This window comes from Carlito syrichta, unplaced genomic scaffold, assembly GCF_000164805.1.
Source record: "Carlito syrichta isolate Samal-C Ts95f unplaced genomic scaffold, Tarsius_syrichta-2.0.1 Scaffold301832, whole genome shotgun sequence".
Classification (NCBI taxonomy): Eukaryota; Metazoa; Chordata; class Mammalia; order Primates; family Tarsiidae; genus Carlito; species Carlito syrichta.
In genome coordinates this window covers 169,688-191,603 of record NW_007245928.1, presented here as the reverse complement: position 1 = coordinate 191,603, position 21,916 = coordinate 169,688, and the positions used below count along the sequence as shown (strand labels likewise).

Genomic DNA, 21,916 nt, shown 5'->3' with positions numbered 1-21,916 from the left:
TGAGACCAATCTGGGCAACATAGAAAGACACCATCTCTACAAAAAATAAAAAATAAACAGTACTATTAACCATAAAGTACCCTGTTACCTTCATTTGTTATTTGACAGGTTTCTAGATTTAGTGCTTTTGTTAGGGAAGGAGTTGTGTGCAGCCAAATTAAAAGTCAGACCTTCCAACTGACATATGTCTTTCTCATTCTTCTGGCTTCTGTTTAGAGAACTGTATTATTAAGTGCCTTTGGGAGTTATCAAAATGCCCATGCTTTAACTAGCCCTTCATCTGAGAAATTACAATTTGTTACTCACCTTGGGTTGCTAAGCAAGTACTTGAGTATGATTTCTCTAGTTAATCCTAGAAGTTAGAAAAAGAACTTAAGACAAGGACTTTTTATCTTCCAATCTTGGAAGAGTCCATTTCTTTTGTCTTTGTTTTCTGGTGCATCTTTCTTCATTTTTAGCTCCATATGCCACAAAGAAAAGACTTAGGGCTTGCTGTCTTTGGTTGGTTTTTAGGAAATTAAATTTTCCCTGTGGGGGAGAGGGAGAAATGGATATTACTAATTCAGGTAATTCCTATACTTAAATTGCATAGGCAACTTCATTTTAAAAGCTATTTACCATCCTTCAAATAAATAAAAATTTTCTTTATTTCCAACTTTGATTTTTTTCTTTCTCTCATTTGTAAATTAATTCTTAATTTACAGATTAGCTGTGGTAGCTTGCAAGTGCATTGAAGGTAATAAGCGATGCTAAACTTGTAGTAACTTATCAGAAAATTCCATCACTTTTACTTTGAATATTATGAGGGATTTAGGAGAGCAAAAGTTGATTACTTTGGAAATGTAAACAGCTTAAACCAGGATTGTAAAATCAGAAGCCTGGTATGATTACAGGTACATGAAAAGAGTTGGTTATTCATATCATTTGGTAATGCTGGGAGTGAATTTTGAGAATGAAGATTTAGTGTCATGTTAGAGTTCCAGCACAGTAAATTTATTGTTGCTGGGCAGTGAGTGAATGTGCCATTTTGCTAAGACATGGAAACTTAAGGTAACTGCTGGAAATCCAGATATTGAAACTCTTCTAGCATATCCACCCTGAAAGCAGGTTGGTATGAAGAGCCAACTGTAATGACATGGAGTTTAGCCAGAGTAGTACACATGAACCTTTTGAGGATTAAAAAACTTGCTGCACTGCTACAAAAAGCTTTTATCTTAACACATAATACATTCTAGTTTTAATAGTATAATTATGTTTATGTAGTATGATTTTATAATTAGTCTAAAAATTTCTATAAGTGATAGGTATTTACTTAAAGGTTTGGGTATTTTTATGTTTACTTTTCTAAAATATGAAGTGAGTTCCCTGTCATAAAAAAATTCTGGGTTAGTTTTAAGCTTTTGCATTGCCCCTAACATCTTGTGCTGGAACTCAAATGATATTTTAAGTGATTGAATACTGAGATATGAATACCAAATTAACATGCTTTACATTAAGAGCAGTCAACATCTAGTTATTGGAAGATATGTATAATTTATTTTTAAATTTTTGTCCCATCTTTTACCACAGAAACATTTGAGTTAGGTGGGAGTTGGCTGCTTCCTGGTAGCATATTGACAGGCTAACGAAGCTAAGTTTAAAAGAATAGATTGTATTATTTATCTTTTTGATCTAGATAGATACCATAAAATATGTATTTGTTTGAAGTTTGAATACAGCATATCTAGAAATCTAGCTTTGAGTTTCATAAGAAAAATATCAGTGTTTTACTTCAGTTATTTAATTTTATTTTTGCAATGGTCTTTTTTATTTCTAAGTTCTTTTCTGGTGGTTGGTTATTCTTTTAAATCTATGGTTAGGGAAACATAAGCTATGAAAGAGCCATTGTAACTATGATCTGAGATTAGAATTTGACTCTCCCAATGACCTATTGTAGGTCAGTGTTGTATAAATTAAAGCTGTGTGACCCTAGAATCTGCCTTTTTTTTTAAAAAAAGAAAGAGTTGGTGGATTTTAGAAATACATTGAGGAGTGGTTAGGTACAGTCTTTGGTTGTGAAATTTCTTTGATTTTTGCTTTAAGAAATTTGTCACTTGAAATGAACTGGTGAAGCAGGTTTGGTGGGAATTTTTGAATACTTTTTTAAAAAGTTATAAACACTGATAATTATTTTGCTAAAATCTACGCTCACTATGGCCTTTGGTCTAGCCAAAATATAATCCATTGCTCCATTCTTCAGCTATTTGAAATAAATTTATTTTAGATGCTAGCACTGTTTGTGATCATTTTTTTGTAGCTACCCCCCCAGCTTTAAGATGAATCTACTGTTTGTACTTACCACTTAAGTGAGATTTAAGATGTATCTACTGTTTGTAGTTACCATTCAATTTAAAAGTACTTTTCCTTGTCTGGGTGCTGTGGCTCACACCTGTAATCCCAGCACTTTGGGAGGCCAAGGCAGTAGGCTTGCTTGAGCCCAGGAGTTCAAGACCAGCCTAGGCAACATAATGAGACCTTGTCTCTATAAAAAAATTAGCCAGGTGTGGTGGCGCATGCCCTCCCTACTACTCTGGAGGCTGAGGAAAAATGATTGTGTCTAGGAGGTTGAGGCTATGGTGAGCCAGGATCATACAACTGCACTCCAGCTTGGGTGACAGAGTGAGACTTCAACTCAAAAAAAAAAAGTACTTTTTATGATATTGACTTAAGTTTTGGCTCTGATTACCCTATTGTGATGTCATTGTAAAAGATGTCTCTTTAATACTGATATTCAGACATGGTTTTTTATATTTTAACATCTGAAATCGCAGTGAGTTGACTACGTTGCTTTTTGGTTTTGGAAACATAAAGTAATAGTATATCTTAAAACAGATGACTTCTTAGATTTGGTACATTTTAATATCAGATATTCTTTATAAGGATTAAAAAGATTTTTATTCATAATATTTAGAACAATAACTTTATGGATTTTTATAAATCAACTTTATAGTTTCATTGAATTTTGACAAATGCATATGCTTATGTAGCTACCACTGGATCAAGATAAAGAATATTTCTGTCACCCCAGAAAGACCCATTGTGGCCCCTTTGTAGTCATATTCCACCCTGGTCCTTATCTGTTTTCTGTTCATCTGTTGATGATCATTTGGATTACTTTTGGTTTTTGTCTGTTGCAAGTAAAGTTGTCGTGAATGTGCACATACAAGTTGTATTTTAGGTGTACTTTGTGATAATTAGAACCAGTGGTTTCATAAATATATTTCAAAATGTAACTTAAAATTTATTTAGTCTCTGTTGTTTGCCTTTTTCTTGCAGTTTGCTAAATATTATTTAGTATATTTGAAAGGAATAATCTCAGTGTAGCCTGGATGTGTATTATGGTCCTAGAAGTTTAGATTATCTATCTATAGATTAATATATAGCTCTGTCTATATATTTGACATCATTTTCATTGCCATTTTGATAACTCACATTTACTGAGTTCTTACTATGTATCAGGTGATGTTGTAATCTCTACATGTATTATGTCATTTTAAACTACACAACTGAGTTGAGTTCTCTTACTCTCCTCCTGTGCCTACAGATGAGGAAGCTAAAGCACAGACTGGGTAGCCACTAATAATAAGTGGTAGAGTCAGACTATGTGGTGTTGGATTTCTAATCCTATACATACAACTTTAGCTTAATTATGTTATATACTTGAGCACTTATACTATTATGTAAGTGCTTCAGTGACAAATTAGATTAAAAATTCATTTCATGGTGTAGAAATGTATTACTCCCCTTCCACTGTCCTTCCTTGCTTCTGCTGCTTTAGAACATGCCATCAGTTCAGAGTCATTTTACCTTCTTCTGCTGCCTTTTTATGAGGGCTTTCTGCTTTACTCATTTTTGTTGTTAGCCTGGTGCTTATGAGTGTTTTGACTTTGTGACCCTCTTTCACAGTAGAGAGAAGTGAAAGGTAGGGATGACACTTTGTCTTCCTTTTTTGTAGGTTAAAGCTATGATATAAAATTTATAGCTTTCATGATTAGAAGTATAATTTTGGACAAGTTACACTCTGTGCATTAGTTCCCCTCTTGAAAATGGAGATAAAAAATACCATACCTTACATGGTTTTTGTTAGGATTATATGAGAAAACTATTGCTCAGTACATAATCCTTCTATAACTATTAATTGTTATTAACCTGTGGGCCATTTATTCCCCTCTCTCTTCTTCGTAACCCCCCTATTGTGTCATTTAGAAATATTTTCATTCTGTACATATGTATCATTATGTTGTAAATGAGATCCACGAGTCTTGATTTTCCACATCTTCATTACAGTGATTTTAGTGGCAGATTTCTAAACTTTAGGCGCCTTCAGAGAAATGTGAGTCATATGTAAAAATTAGTTTTAAAAAAATATAATTGTAGGTGCCTTAGGTTAGATTAGTTGTTTATAAATTCTCTGCAATGAGTTACACTAAAATGGAGTTTCTTAGTTTTAAAAGTTACTCTTTGTTTTCTGATCTAGACAGCATTTTTAGTAAATTAAATTATTGAAAGCAGTTAAACTAGTGTGATCCATTGAGGACTTGGGTAACCGGATTTTGGAGTAAATTGCTGCAGGCTCATTAGTAGGATAGATGAAATGTGGGGTATAAAATATACGTATTTTTTCTTCCAGAGTATTCACAGTATAATTAATTATGATTGTTTACTCAGGTTCCAGCAACAGATAGAAATGCTTTAAGTTCACTCTGGGGAAAACTGGCCTCTGAAATCTTAATGCAGAATTGGGATGCTGCCATGGAAGACCTTACACGGTTAAAGGAAACCATTGATAATAATGTGAGTTACACTTTTTCGGAGTGATTCTCTGAAATCCTGTGTATCCTTCTCACTTTCTGATTGGGAACACTGCACACTGTAGAGGAAAAAAAAAAACACTAAAAATTTTAAATTTGCTTTTGTTGACCTTACAAACATCACAATGGGTTAGTGGGTTGACTAGTTTTACTGAGTCTCCTTAAAGGAAACTGTCAGACTTTTTTGACTTATAGAAAAAAAACTTAGTCTTCATTTCTGTTATGTTACTGTGCCCTTCTTTTTTAATGCTCCTGGAAATGACACTATGTTGTTATTGCTGCCTATCATTGACAGTTCTTTGTGGAAGACAGTTTTCATCCATAATTATTGTCTAAAAAAATTTTATTATGGATTGTTCATTCAATTATTGCTTTTAAAGTGTTTTCTGAAATGATTATATTCTACACCCTCTGTAAGAGTGGTTTAGAAGACATTATTGAATCAATGTCTACGAGTAGAGTCATAATTTAGAACCTCAGTGATCATGCGAGAGAAGGTATGGGGGTCAGGCTTTGACTATAAGGACCCTAGTGCATTGCCTTAGATAGATCTGATTTTTAATTACAGTTTTGAAATCAGTGATGTTTATTCTTTTGCCTCTTTCTTATATATTAATATTTCCTATGAATACATTTTTTAATCCTTTAGTCTGTGAGTTCTCCACTTCAGTCTCTTCAGCAGCGAACATGGCTCATTCACTGGTCTCTGTTTGTTTTCTTCAACCACCCCAAAGGTCGCGATAATATCATTGATCTTTTTCTTTACCAACCACAGTAAGTTATTTTACTGTATAATTTTGGCTTTAATTATATGAAATTATGTGGAATTTTTAAAAATGCACTTCTCTCTTATTTTAATTTGATGTTAACTCATTTTTTTTCCTTTTATATGGTAGATTTGTTAATTGAAAAGCTTACATGTATCTCTTAAGTAAATTACTTGATGAAGTATACTCTAGGCCTGCCCCTAAAGTGCTTTTTAAAGTGTGGTCTCTGGGCAGCAACATAGGCATCATGTAGGATCTCAGAACTCACCGTAGAGCTAAATCAGAAGCTACATTTTAACAAGATTTCAGGTAACTTATACATATTAAAGCTTTAGAAACAAGGCTCTAGGCCATATTATTTTAATGGAATATGTACTTCATGTGAAAGTATCCTTTTTATGTCATCTTTGTTCTGTCATCCAGCTTTTGTTTGATCTTTTGATGATAATTTCACTGCTTTATGAAATAGACCATTATGCTATTAGCTAAACTTCATTTTTTAAAATTCCAGTTGAATCCAAGTGCCTCTGAAACTGGTGCCCCTTTTTTGTTTGGTTGGAACAATAGGAAATACGATTGCCTTATGGAAACACTTCAGATACTTTTTATTTCTCTCTGCTTCTTCAGGCTAGAAATCTTTAGTTTTATTAAGTAGCATCGTTTTTCAGAACCCTAGTGTTTTGGTTGCCTTCCTTACATAATTTCCATTTTCCTAATCCTTCTTAAAATCTGGATCTTCAAAATTGAAACTTTATTCTAGGATTATTATGAGGTTTATAGAATACAGTGGCAGAATTAGCTCTTGATACCTGTACATGAGCTTATATTGATGTAATCCAAGCTTGTAATAGAATATTTTAGCAGTTGCTCCATTGTATGGTTTATTTTGACCATATTGTTAGTCAGATTTCACATAAACACTCTTGAGCCATATTTGTGTTGTTTGTTAACCTAACTGAAGATTTTATTTATTTATTCATTTATTTATTTGTTTTTTGAGTTGGAGTCTCACTCTGTCCCCTAGACTGGAGGACAGTGGCCGCTCCCAGCCACTGCAGCCTCGACCTGCTGGGCTCTGGTGATCCTTCCACCTCAGCCTTCTGAGTAGCCGAAATTACAGGCTTGCGCTACCACGCCTGGCTGATTTTTGATTTGTTGTAGAGATGAGGTCTCGCCAAGTTGCCCAGGCGGGTCTCGAACCCGCGGGCTCAGGCAATCCACTCACCTAAGCCTCCCAAAGCGTGGGATTACAGGCTGAGCCACCGAGCCCGGCTTGTTAACCTAAATGAAGACTTTATAATTTCATTACATTTTGTCTTGTTTTCTACTCGTTGTCTATCAAATTAAGATTTTTAACACATTTCTAACAAAATTATGATTTTAACATCTTTTTTAAATGCATATTTTAATTTACAAAAGTACAATTTAAAATAGATGACATCCAAGCCTGAGCAACATAGACCTTGTCTCTACAAAAAATTAGCTAGGTGTGGTAGCATGCACCTGTAATCCCAGCTACTGAGGAGGCTGGTGGGAGGAGTGCCTGAGCCCAGGAGGTCGAGGCTGCAGTGAGCTGTGTGACAGCGTGAGATCTCAACTCAAAAATAAATAAATAAACAAATGAATTGAGTAAGTAGATGTCATAATACCCTTCTGGCACACAAAAAATCAGTGAATATTGAACAATATGTTTTTAAATTAGTTTTTGTATTTTAAAGTCTTCAAAATAAGGCAACACTAGTGAGATTTTTTGAATAGATTGATGAGCTAATAATATAAACTAAATCACTTTAATAAACATGTCCTTGAAATTTTATCTTAGGAAGACTTTAAGACAATGTATGATTTCATCAGATTGAATTTAGGGGAAATTTAAATTATTGATATAGATGAAAAATACTTAGACAGTAAAGAAGTGCCAGTTAATTTCTTCACAGAGAATTGGGGAGTAATTTTTACAAAGCATGCATTGTGTTCTCTGCATTAAATGCTAAATGTCCCCCTGAATCTGGTTAATAGGAGCACATTTATCATCCTGGTTTATTTTTCATACTATCATTACAACTGAAGTTTATATTAATATATTTAGTCACTATTTACATTAAATACTGGCCCAGTATGTTAAAACTAAACATGGGCTGGACTTGGTGACTCAGCCTGTAATCCCAGCACTTTGGGAGGCCAAGGCGAGTGATTGCCTGAGCCCGTGGGTTCAAGACCAGCCCGGGCAACTTGACGAGATCTCGTCTCTACAAAAAATAAAAAATTAGCGGGGCATAGTAGCACTCGCCTGTGGTTCTAGCTACTTGGAAGGCTGAGGTGGAAGGATCACTGGAGCCCAGCAGGTTGACACGGGGGTGGCTGTGAGTATGCCACTGCACTCTAACCTGGGCAGCAGTAAGACTCCAACTCAAAAATAAAACAACAAAAAAAAACTAAACATAGGCAGAGGAGTTTCTGTAACACAGAAAATTATTATTTTTGTTTTAACAAAGAAAAAACAAAATTCCATATGGCAGTGAGCCAGAAGACTATGTATGATCTTTGCTTGCCTTCAAAAGTTACCATTTTAAATGTAAATAAATGGTAAAAAATGAACGATTATAATTTATATAGCATTATGCTTGTTTATTTTTTGTTGGAGTATTATATCGATTCAAGTTTGCCTTCTCACTTCATATTCTCTAATGTATATGTAACAATCTCATTCTGTGCAGTTGTTTCTTAAAGAAATCCTATTTATTGGAAATTGAGTATTAATATTATGTATACACAATTTATACAATTTTATGTGTGTACTTTACTGTACTAGGTATGGTAGGTTGTTTGTAATCTGAAAAATTATGTAAACCATAGTTCATATGTTGAAGTACGTAAAAAACTAGTAGAAAGAGGTTACTAAAAGGGCTGATGGCTCAAAATAAGATCCTACAAGAGTGACATTACTTTGTTCTGGCCTTTGGCAGTATAATTTTGGTGACTTCATCTGGCTATGTCCTGTGAAATTTGTTAAAAACAAAGTGAACCAAGTTCAAAGACTGATATATAAAGCCAGAATGCTATCAGTAATTTATAATGAGAAGTATACAAGTGCTGAGAAGACTGAGTACACAGAACATTTGACCAAATTGTTCTGACTCTATAGATATGTAATGCATGGGAAGCCATATAATAAACTGAAGGCTGCTTTATGAGTACTTAGAGTTAATTTGTGACTGGAATGTTTAATGGTTTCATCAGGTAAAGCTGGCCTGTCATAACCATCTTCACAACAGGAATATTCCTGCCACTAGGGCCAGGACCATGCACATGTTTTGGCATGTATGTTACCCTAAACCTTTGGATGAACATTTTCAAGATTTGCTTTTTAATGTCTCCATGATTCCATTTCAGATTGATACTTCTTTTCGTTCTGTTCTCATTCCTTTTTCTTCAACATTTATTTAAATATATTAATATATGTTATCAGATTCTTAGATACCTCAGGCCACTAAAAAGCCTGCAATAAAATTTTAAGACGTGTTTATAGATTATTGTTTCTGGACGGAGTACAGTAAGATTAGAAATTGATAATGTAAGATTAAACAAAATAAATTTTGAAAAAAATTAAAAGTATACATAACTAAATGAAATTAAATGTTTGATAATTAAATATTTATTAAGGCAATACTCAGAAATTAATAAATAACTTCAAGTATTTATTCAGCTTTTAAGACCTTCATTAAAAGTGAAAGAAAAAAATGACTAGGTGTTTTGGTTCACACCTGTCATCCCAACACTTTGGGAGCCTGAGGCGGGAGGATTGCTTGAGTCCAGACATTTTGAGACCAGCCTGATCGACTTAGTATGACCTTGTCTCTACAAAAAAAATTAAAACGTTGGCCAAGCAAGGTGACAGTCACTTGTAGTCCCAGCTCCTTGGGAGTCTGAGGCAGGAGGATTGCCTGAACCCGGGAGGTCAAGGCTACAGTGAGCCATGATCATGCTACTGCACTCCAGTCTAGGTGACAGAGTAAAACCCTGTTTCAAAAACAAAAAACAAAACTGCAGAAAACAAGCAGGTATGGTGGTGCATGACTATAGTCCCAGATCCTCAGGAGGTTGAGGCAGGAAGATTGTTTGAGTCCAGGAGATCAAGTCTGTAGTGCACTATAAGCACACAACTAGGTGATCATAGGGTTTGGGTGTTAGTACAAGACCACATTAAAAAAAAAAAAGGTATAGAAAAACACAAAAGCAATGAAAATAAAAATAGCAATATATTAGAAAATATTGAAATTACTAAACTTCTTTTTTTAATCAAGCACTCCCTCTGGTGAGATCTGGCACGTTCAGAGTGATAATGACCATAGACCAAGCTCTCACTCTGCTGCTCAGGCTAGAATGCCGTGTCAAGATTATGGCTCACTGCAGCCACAAATTCCTGGGCTCAAGCAAGCCTCCCATCTTAGCCTCTCAAGTAGCTGAAACTGCAGGCATGTGCCACCATGCTCGGCTAATTTTTTAATTTTTGGTAGAGACAAGGTTTTGCTATGTTGTCTAGGCTAGTCTCAAATGCCTGAACTCAAGCAATCCTCCTGCCTCAACCTTCCAAAGTGTTGAGAAGATACTAATCTTCCCAATTTTAAGATACTAATCTTAAAATTGATAATTTTGTTTGAAAAATGAAAGAAAAAAAGATGAATATAGGATTAGAAATGAAAATGAGCTTATGTGACAAATAAAATTTAAATTAATAAAGACATACTACATATACTTGAATGGTATCCTACAAAATCTGAAATGTCCTATGTGGGTGGCATTATCAGATCAGTTAGCTAAGTGAGAAACTATGAGGGGTTTTGTTTTCTTTTAAAAAGATTCTGGGTCTTGATAGAATTATTGGCTATTTTTGAGTTTTAAAAAGTGTGTGGGGTGGGAAATATTCTGTGTAACTGTGGTACAAATAGGATCCTATTGAATCCTCTTGAATACCCTTTGGAGGGAGAAAAAAATGACATCAAAATTATCTTTTGGAATTCTTTTTACAAGCCATTAGTTCTTAAGTATTTTGGTCTTGGAACTCATTTATACCATGTGGAGTTGTTGAATGTAATTTTTCTTCCATTGGTTTTGTTTATTGGTATATACAGTAAGTCTTCAATGTTGTTGTTGGAAACTGATATGTTAAGCAAAACAATGAATAACAACCGATTTTTTTTTTTCTCGTCGACATTATAATGAGACAATGTTATTTGAGGACATGCTGTAATTTTCTTTGAATTTTTTTTTTTTTTAATTTTTGAATCAGAGTCTCACTGTTGCCCAGGCTGGAGTGCAGTGATACACTCATGGCCGACACAGTTTTGACCTGATGGACTCACGCGATCCTTCCGCCTCAGCCTTCCAAGTAGCTGGAACTACAGGCACATGACATCATACCTGGCTAATATTTTTTTTTTAATTGTAGAGACAAGGTCTCACCAAGTTACCCAGGCTGGTCTCAGACCCCTGGATTCAGGCAGTCCTCTCTCCTCAGCCTCCCAAAGTGCTGGTATTACAAATTGAGCCTCTGCACCCAGCCATGTAATTTTCTTTTTAAAGTTCAATTTCCAATAACCTATGGATGATGTTAAGTGAGGACTTACTGTAGATACTTTATTAGACGGTAAAACAAAACAAAAATATATATGTATTAATGAACAGATATTAAACTAATTAGATTTGACATAAATCATATATTTTTATGAAAAATAACTTTTTTCAAACAAAATAGTGAAAAGAGTAACATTATTTTACATTTTTTCAGATTTCTTCAGTTGCTGGGTTAATTGACAGCTGGATTATCATAACTGCCCTAATGCAATCTGTTGTGATGTGTTGCTTTGTTTGAAGTATATGAAGAAATTTTAGCCTCACACATATAGGTAGTTGGAAAAGAAAGATGTGTTTTAATAGACATTTTGGATAATTGTGAATATTCTCTTTTGAAGATAAATAAAGTTCGACAAGTGGTTTTTTTAAAGGTTATTTGTAATGTGGAATCTAAAACTGTATCATTAAACTTTCTGGATTCTAAACTATCCTTGTATTCTAGACTGTATTGGTCTGTTGCATTTGAAATAGATCTTTTACCCATGCATGATTTTATAACATCATGCCTTGACTATTTGGGAAATATTGGTCCATTGAGTTATGCAGGTATTCCAATATGTTGACATTATACAACACCAGAAAAGCCATGTTCGCTAACTTCACTACCAGACTCATTAGAAAAGGCTTTAAGCTTTGGAAAGTTGTTAAGCCTCCAGTGGCAGATATAAATTTTCCACATTTCTAGTTTTTCTTGAAAGCTCTAATTTTATCTTTTTTTTTTTTTTGAAGGACAGGCTGACTTTATTTTCTAGAAAATGTTTGCCAACTACTTAAGTCAGAATTGCTTTTGGTTTGTCATTCTTTAAAGTGAAAATAGTGTTGTGTCAGAAAAGCAGCTAGTTCATCTTGTGACTCAGTCGCACAAGTGCTTTTTCATAAGCCAGCCATAACACTGAAGTGTGTGTGCGTGGCAGAAGCACTTTATGCATCCTTCCCATTTAGTCATACAGAAGATTAAAAAGATGAGTACTCAAGAGTTGATGTTTTTAGAAATTAATAGTTTGTACTACCTGATCAAGGACATAGTTGAAACTGGCTTTTTAAAATTTTAATCTGCAGAAGTGTGGTGGTGAAAAATACAGTGACTACTAATAGAGCTTGATGCTGCTACTTCAATTTGTGCTAAGATGCCAGAAAAGTTTGTTTACAGTTCAATAATATTTAGTAACTTAGTGATATAACCATCACAAGTCAGTTTTAGAACATTTTCATGCCACCAGTAAGAGCCGTCATGCCTATTGAACTATTTTTTTTTTTAAACATAAACAGCTTGATAGCAAAATATAGAAAGAAAACTACTCAGTAGTATTATGACTGTTCATTGTTCATAAAAGTACTGTACTTACCATTTTCACTTGCCATAGACTCACACTACCATCCTCTTTTCTTTCTTGTTCCTATGTCTTCATGGTGTGTTTTGATTTTTGCTTGATTCTAACTTTTTTCATATAAAATATACCCAGTTGACTTGATTGATGATTGTTTCAACCATTTCCTGGACTGCATATTTTTTAAGTGGGATAATGACTTACTGTTCAGTTTAAGCATGCAATTTGCATCTGTATATCTACAATTAGTGTATGTTTTTTAGTAGAGATTTAAGACAACTATTGTTTTTGCTGTTTTTAATTTCTTCCAGTACAGTATTGCAGTTCAATGTGATTGGTTGAGTACATGTTAAATGAATATTTTACAATAGATTGTGAATTGCAGGCTTTTTAAGAAAATATATAAAAGTACTTTGGAGGTAATTTATACATTTGTCCTTGAAGTGAAAGTTTAGATGTCAGTGTAGGTTGAAGTCTCTTATGTCGTGTATATTACCATTTCTGCCGTAATTTATTTTGAATCTAAAATGGAGATGATTTACACATTTGAAAAATGTTAAACTTTTAAATGTAACATAATATTTAAGATAAGATATCAAGTGTAAGATAGAACAGTGTTCATAGGCTCTTAGAGATGAGGCTTTGCTGCTAAATGTAGATGCTGTTAGGGTAGTGAATGCATTTGTAATACAATGCCCTATTACTCCTTGGTTGTAAAATGAAAAATGCAAAGTTTAGTTACTAAAAGACTGTTTAATTTGTTTTCTAAATACAAATAACATGCATTTTCTAAGAAATTTCATGTTTTAACAGGTCAACCAGATGATGTCAAGAATTTGTACTGTCGGACCTTTTATGCCCTTATTTTTATTTTTTAAAATTAATTCCTGATAAGAAAGCACTTTTTCATGCAAGTATTTTATCTGCTTTAACTCAGGATGACCTCTGAGGTCCCCATCTGAAAAAGCTTTCTGAGGGTCTGCTTAGTGTCCTGTTTTTTTTTAAAAGCCTGTTCTTCCGGAAATGCCCTTCTCTTTTTTCTTATCCAATGCTTACCTGTTTTTAAGGCCCAGCTCAGGATTACTTACTTCGTTAAGTCATTTCTTTATATTTTGTCTACCTTGTACTTTGTATTTTGTTACTTAATGCCTTTAAAAATAAGCAAAACTTAACTGTAGCCTTATCTTCCTAACTAAATTATAAGCATACTTGGAGGGAGGATTTTTATGCTTTATATTATTGTAGCATCCTGAAGATAGTAGATTCCTAAATATTTTTAATTCCGTGACATATTTTGTCTTTTGATTACTAAATTGTCTGACTTACGATTAAGAAACATTTTTAGGAAAACATTCATGAAATTGGGGCAGGACTATGTTAGAGTGAAAAATAAACCAAATATTTGACTACCTATCAGGAAATTACAATTCAGCACATAAATAACGAGGCTCTTATTTAAAAGAAAAAAATAATAAAATTCTATTTCAAGAATAGTGAGGCATAACCTGTTTTTATATAGTTTACAATCAAAAAATAAAGAAGTAGCACAGGAACATATTTAATAGATGCATACAGCTGTATTGTGCATGCTAAATACATTGCAGGTGCAGCACTGATCAGTGAGAAGTGGAGAAGTGGGAAGTGTCCAGTGAAGGTGAAAATTGATCTGATTCTTTAATTTGAATTAATAAAGAAGAGAGATGATACGCTCCGGAAGTAAAACAAAAGAGCACATCTTAATGTAATCTTTAACAGTGTAGACTTAACTGTCTGTGGTTTTGCTTGTGTCTGCACTAAATTTATAATTGCTGATTCTACACAAATGCCAATAGATTGGGGTAACATAAACAAAATTGTCTCTAATCCTCACTTCCTTCTCTTTGTGTATCTATATAGATACAAATGTATCTAGATACATGTATACACAGGGTGGATCACTTCTGCCCTGGAAGGTGGGGAGTCCCTGCTGTGTTGAAAGTCTGGAGCCTGGTGATGTTGTGTACTAGAGGTCCTAAAACTGGACCATGGGCTAATCTTGGCCTCATCCTGTTTTTATATAGCCTGTAGTCTAAGAATGGCTTTTACACTTTAAACAGCTTAAAAGAAAAAACAAAAAACAAAAAACTGCAGGGTGCATCCCAGCACTTTGGGAAGCAGAGGCTAGAGGATTGCCTTAGCCCAGAGGTTCAAGACCAGCCTGGGCAACTTAGAGAGACCTTGTCCCTATAATAAATCAAAGAATTAGCTGAATATGGTGGTATGCACCTGTAGTTCTAGCATGTTGGAGCTGTCGTAGCCATGAGTGTGCCACTGTACTCCAGCGTGGGCAACAGATTGAGACCCCCAACTCAAAAGAAAAAGAAAGAAAAATATTTTGTGACATGAGGAAATTATATTAAATTCTACTAGTGTCCATAATTTTTTGTTTTTTTTTTTGAGTTGAAGTCTCACTGTTTTGCCCAGGCTGCAGTACAGTGGCATGCTTGTGGCTACCGCAGCCTCTACCTGCTATGCTCAAGCGATTCTTCCACCTCATCCTTCCGAGTACCTGGAACTACAGGCATGCACCACTACACCTGGCAGTTTTTTCAATTTATTGTAGAGATGAGGTCTTGCCAAGTTGCCCGGGCTGGTCTTGGGCTCAGGTAGTCCTCTTGCCTTTTCCTCCTGAAGTGCTGGGATTCAGGCGTGAGCTACCACGACTGGCCTAACGTCCATACATTTTTATTGGTAAATAGCCACTTTCACTGGTGTGTATGTATGTGTGTGTGCATGTGTGTGTGTGTACACAGGCTTTTGTTGAGACAAGGCCTTCTGTTACCCTGGCTAGAGCGCAGTGATGCAGTCAGCTCACTGTAACTTTGAACTCGTGTGCTCAAGTGATCTTTCAACTTCAGTCTCCAAGTAGCTGGAACTATAAGTGCACACCACCACACCCAGCTAATTTTTAAACTTTTTGTAGAAACAGGGTCTCACTGTGCTCCCCAGGCTGGTTTCGAACTCCTAGCCTCAAGCAGTCCTCCCATTTTGGCCTCTCAAAGCTCTGGGATTATAGGCATGAGCCACCACCACACCTGGCCTTATGTTGCATTTTTGTTGTCTCACATTCATTCAGTGCACTACTAAACCTAGTAATGCCAGTTATACCTGATCAGTATTTCTTATGTCATATGTTTTGTAACACTGTAACATATTATTTATATTTAATTACATTTTTTAAATTGCCACTGTATACTCAATGTGGCAAAACAGAGAAGTGGAATTCAATTGTGCTTTTAAGACACCGTGTAGTGGGAATTTTTTTGTATGAATTATGAAGCAGTGCATTGACTTGGCATTATAGGTATGCTAAAAGAATGCAATATCTGTTCACATAACTGAACTATAATAAGCACTTATTGCAGTATTCTCAACTAACAGGAAAGCAGCTGTCAGAAAAATTAGAAAATTTAAAGTGGAATATCACTTTATAGCAGAATTTCCTCATAATAATTAATGAATGTAAGATTTCAACCAAAGTTAAGTTTCTGAGTGGTTCTTTTATTAGCCGATTAAAGGAAAGTCACTTACCAGTGGCGATTCAGTTAAATCATGTCTGATTGCAGCAGCCAAAGAAATATGGCCAGAGAAAATAAACTTGTTTAAAACAGTTAGTCTTTCAGTGAGAACAGTTGCTCAGAGTTGAGGATATTGAGAACATGTTGCTCCTGGGAAAGTCTCACATTTTTCTGAGTGGTCAAAGCTGCTCCCAGCCCTTAATCAACAATGAATGGCTCTAGACATTAACTTTTGCTGCAGATTTGATAATGTGTCTTAGTCTGTTCATCCTCAAATTACAAAACTAAGCAACTTAACATGTAAAATTGATACTGCAGTAAAGTCATTTCAGCAATAACTAACAGTATGAATCACAAGTAATATTCTGCTGCTTTACATCTTTTGTTCTTTCAGAAGTGAAGACAAGAAGTAACTTAATTACCTTACAGATTCATAGCACATATATTTTCAAGCTCAAATTACAGATGCAGGATGTTTTGACCTCATTTCAAGTTCAAAGAAAATTGCTGTATTTCAATTTTTTTAAAATTTAAATTTTATTTTAGAATCGGGGTACATGTGAAGATATGTTACAGAGGCATATTACATGAAGGCAAGATTTGGGCTTCTGATGAGCTCACCTCTCCCCTTCAAAATTGATTTAACTGCAGTTTAATTGGAAGTGATTAATCTGTAATCTAATAACATGCTGAAAGACAGTAGCAAAATAATTTAGCAGAATTTTTCAAGTGCTTTTCCAAATGTATTCAATTAAAATAACATACTTTATCAATTGCTGGCAATATTTAGTAGTGCTTGCCTGTGTAAAAACATTTTCAAAGACTAAATTTGTAAAATATCAGTTTATTGATTTTAATAATAGGGACCTCTAAATTTGAAACTAAGCAAAGTTATTTCTAGTAAAGGAATTTTATTGGTTTCATTAGTAGGCCTGTATTTTTAAAATTACACCTAAATATTATATTTTGAATTTTGTCAATGAAATATTTTGGAAATTTGTTTCCTTCTTTTTACATAAATAACCGCATAATATTCCAAATTTTGCCTCTTGCCCACAAAGCCAAAAATATTTATTATCAGTTTCCTTATAAAAAATTTTGTCAGCCTCTGGCATATTATTAAAGAAACTAGTGGATTTCCCAAGAAAGTCCTCCTCTGATAGAAATAATGAAGATACATATGATTCTATTGTACAAAATTAGGATAAGTAAAAAGAAATTAGTTTAACATTCTATACAGTAAACTTTTAGAACTTCAATTTATGTATAATGATTTGAGATAAATTTATAAATAAGTCCTATAGATGGCTACTAAAGTTACTTACATCAAAACTGTTATTAAGAAAAACAATCATGCTTTCCTGTGCTTTTACATGAGATCTCTGAAATAAGTAATTGTTCTCAATGGGCATGGTAGTAAAACAATTTTCATTTGAAACTTGGGCTTAATTCTCAGATGATGTAACTTAGCTAGTGTTTTTAGATTCCTTTTTTTAAAAATTGTTTTATTCTTGAATGAATATTATGCTTTTTATACTTTGCCTTGTTTTGAGGACATTCAAGTTAGGCTAAGTGGGACTAGATAGTATTACATGTTATATTCTAGGGTTCTCTGAAGAGTTTATGTGATATTTTGTGGGATTTTATAGCATAATAAAGTATAGATTTATTAATCATATCTGGAACAACTTGGAAGACAAGATATTTAAAGTGTACCTTTAAGAATGGCTGGAATCTAGGCTTTCAGAAATGTGTTTGGGAGAGCAATCCATGTGGCATGACCTTTAAGAGAGGAAATTGGAAGCAATCAATGATGTGTGGTGGGAGATGGTGCTGGATGGGTAGTTTGGGGCTTAAATGTTCACCTAAGGGAAATTGGTCTTTATTGACAAGTAATTCTGAAACTGGCATAGTGTCTGGTACTCAGAGGTACTAAATTTGTACTTACTGGATAAATAAATAGGAAGCTATTGAGAATATTGAGCAGAAAATATGTAGGAGAAACTCCTAATGACTAGGATTGCATGCTGTTGATCAAAAAAATAGCAAAATTTGCTAAATTATTAGCCAAAGCTGTGTTGGCATTTACCTGATGTCTGTGTTCCTTCCTTCCTAATTCCCATAGCTACCACTTTAACCAAGGCCTATAATACTGTGATAGTTTCCTTCTCCTTGTTGTTCTAGTCTTCTATCCCCTAAATTCTTTAATTTAAATGCCCTATTTTCTGGTTATGATGAGTGCTTTGTACTTTGGAGGTCTTCACACATTTGTTCTAATGAGTGAATGAAAGTAGTAGTAGTCTGGAACAGACTGACAGCATGTGTAAGGGCCTTATGAAATCCAGTTACTCAACAGTCATAACAGGATTCTTACCCTCTTAAATGAGTCTTCCATCTCACTCCAGATTGGGGAATGTTGGCTAACATTTTCATCATTTAGAGTCCTGAAATTGGATTCTTTTTTATTTCCTTGGAGGAGATACCCTTATAATTCATTCTTAAGTGTTTGTTGTCTTAGTCTAATGAAACAGTGCAATCTATTGGGCTACTATAGTGTTTTCTTCAACTCACACTGAGTGAGTTATTAAATAATTTATATTTTTACCATAGGTATCTTAATGCAATTCAGACAATGTGTCCACATATTCTGCGCTATTTGACTACAGCAGTCATAACAAACAAGGATGTTCGGAAACGCCGGCAGGTGCTAAAAGATCTAGTTAAAGTTATTCAGCAGGTAAAAACTAAAATATGCATTGAGTTTTAAAAATCCTAAAACATTAAGTTTAAGGTCTTTTTCTAAAGTTAAGACTCTTAGTTCCTAAGGTAAAACTATTTTTAAAAAATAAAAGAGGAATTCCATGATGTTTAGAAGAGAGAAGATCCTTAAGTGGGCATTCACTGTCCTTAAGTCCAAGATATACGTTATTGCTGTCTGCTAGATGGATACTTAATATGCATTATATAGTTGTGTTGCACTTATTGCAAAGAGTGAAGACAATCCGGTATGGAGGTATTTGTTAGGGAGTTATGACCCACAAAATTTCAGATTGGTAACCTTTACATAGAATACAATATTAATAGTCCCCAAGTTGGGCCAAAGGTACACTCTTGTTGCTTTATATGTAGTGAGCTTCTCAGCAAAAACCATGGATTAGTAAAAGAACTTAAATACTTTATTTCATCTAAGAATGAATTAAATAGAAGAGAAACAATTATCATTCACTAGAGAATGATAACCATATGCTTGGAGAAGTTCATCACTTTATTGACTAAGAGAGACATTTGGTAGTAGGGGAGTTTCAAAACTTTTTGAATGATTCCAGGATGAGAATTAAGATAACTTGTTTTAAAAGAAGGTCTGGAATCAGGATAGGAGTAATTCCTTTGAGAAGATGTTGCTAGGTAATTTGGCTAGAAATTATCAGTAAGGAAGTTCTGAGAAAACAGGAAGATTGGGATATTCTAGGGCAATATGCTAAACAGTGTTGAACCAGACCTAAGTTAACCTTTGACTTAATTTCACAGGAATCTTACACATATAAAGACCCAATTACAGAATTTGTTGAATGCTTGTATGTTAACTTTGACTTTGATGGGGCTCAGAAAAAACTGAGGGAATGTGAATCAGTAAGTACGAATTTTTCCTTATAGACTAATAACATTCTTAAATTTTAGAATACTATGGAGTTAATCTTGCATTGTTTTAATTAAAGTAATGAAGTAATTATGAACAGAAATATCTTTATTAATCTAATCTTAAAACAGCAGAGTGTTTGGGAATATGCTAGAGTGAAGACCTAATGTTGTTGCCTTTGTCAGGGTGGTTTTTTGTTTTTTTATTTCTGTAGAGATGACATCTCACTATGTAGCCTAGGCTGGTCTCGAACTCCTGGGCTCAAGCAATTCTCCTGCCTCGGCCTCCCAATGTGCTGGGATTACAGGCGTGAGCCACTATGCCCAGCCTTTTAGGACAGTTTGTTAGAGCATTAGGTATAGTTTAAATTCACAGAGAAATTCATAATTCCATGTCCTACCCTGAATGAGTAAATATGTGCAATATTTCATATGTACAGACAAGGTCTCTTTGAATTTGAAATGTATCTCACACTGATTCTCAGTTTTGTTTAATTCATAGGTGGGCCTATTTTTAAAATTTTTCACATGGTTGTATTTAACATTTGCGATAAGCTAGGCAAATCATTGTAGTTATGAATTTTATAACTGCAATGTCTTCTGTTGGTTAGTAGAAACGAAAATATGTACCTTCAGGCCAGGCAGTGACTTGCACCTGTAATTCCAGGACTTTGGGAGGCTAAGACAGGAGAATCGCTTGAGGCCGGGAGTTTACCAACTTGGGCAACAAAGCGAGTTCTGTCTCTACAAAAAAAATTTTAAAAATTAGCTGGATGTGATGGTGCATGCCTGTAGTCCCAGCTACTCCAGAGGTTAAGGCAGGAGGAGGATCTCTTGAGTCCGGAAGTTCAAGACTGCAGTGAAGTGAACCAAGATTATAACACTGCACTCCAGCTTGAGTGACAGAGCAAGATCCTCCTCTCTTTCTCTCAAAAAAGAGAGAGAGAGAAAGAGACCAAAGTACCTTCAGAAAAACTGAACAAGTTAGATTACAGTTGTTTTGAATAAGCTATTTTGTAAATTTTAAGAAATTAAGAATTTATCTGCTAACTGTAGCCACATTTACCAGATTTACAAGATACTATTATTATCAGTTCCCTCTTTTAAACTACAATTTTGGCACAACATAGACAAAGTTTATTGCCTAAGACTAAGATCTTAGTTCTCTCTCTAAAAAAAAGATCATGCAACTATACATTCAGAGGTGATTTTCAAATATTGCACAAAATAGAAAATTAGAATCCAGTGTGGTAATTTATATTCTTATAGTCATTTGGGACATCATTAAATTAAATAATAGGGTATATTCATTACACTCTAAGTATCTAGGTCTTGCTTTGAATCCCAGAAATCAGAGGACACTGGTTACTTTTCTTTAATGTTCTATTATACCATCCGTGGAATAGGAGCCACTTCTTGTATTCTTTTTCTTTCTAATTTTCTCAATCTGCTTAATGTTACAGAAATACCTATGTCCATTGTCCATTCTTTACTCCATAGTTATTATTTATAAATAGCTGGAAAAGATGTTAGCTACAGAGCACTTTGCAGGATAATGGACAGAACAAAAGCACTTTGTCACAAGGTTGCTTTGTTACTTAAAATCATTAATTGGACAAGGAAATATTGCAGTTTAGGTCTTTTTCTTATAGGCTTGTTTTACTTCTTGTTTAACTTATTCAAATCTTGAACAGAGTGTTCTAGAAAGTGCTGTGCTGTAGAACCCCTGATATTAAATGGTAGAATTGTCCTAAATGAAACAATAAAGCAAAGTGTTAGAGTCAATTACTTGTCGGTATTATTAATTTCTTAAATATGTTTTATACACATAGGTACTTGTGAATGACTTCTTCTTGGTGGCTTGTCTTGAGGATTTCATTGAAAATGCCCGTCTCTTCATATTTGAAACTTTTTGTCGCATCCATCAGTGCATCAGCATTAAGTAAGAATACCCTGACTTGATTTTTATTTTCTACTTTTTAATTTCTGGATGTCTTCATTTATTGTGAAGTTACAGTTAATAGGATTCTAGTACATTGGATTTTATTTTTATTTGACTTATTTATTTATTTATTTATTTATTTTTGAGTCAGAGTCGTACTCTGTCGCCCAGGCTGAAGTGCAGTGGCACGCTTATGGCCACT

General features: G+C 34.3%; 1 protein-coding gene across 1 annotated transcript in view; it reads left to right on the top strand.

Annotated features, from left to right (window-relative positions):
• EIF3E (eukaryotic translation initiation factor 3 subunit E) overlaps window positions 1–21,916 on the top strand; it is a 48,693-nt gene that overhangs the window by 14,182 nt on the left and 12,595 nt on the right. Inside the window, exons 6-10 of the mRNA XM_008055361.2 lie at window positions 4,708–4,833; window positions 5,500–5,624; window positions 18,747–18,873; window positions 19,665–19,766; window positions 21,605–21,714. Of these exons, the coding sequence (XP_008053552.1) occupies window positions 4,708–4,833; window positions 5,500–5,624; window positions 18,747–18,873; window positions 19,665–19,766; window positions 21,605–21,714 (590 nt within the window). The remainder of the gene's footprint in view (window positions 1–4,707; window positions 4,834–5,499; window positions 5,625–18,746; window positions 18,874–19,664; window positions 19,767–21,604; window positions 21,715–21,916) is intronic.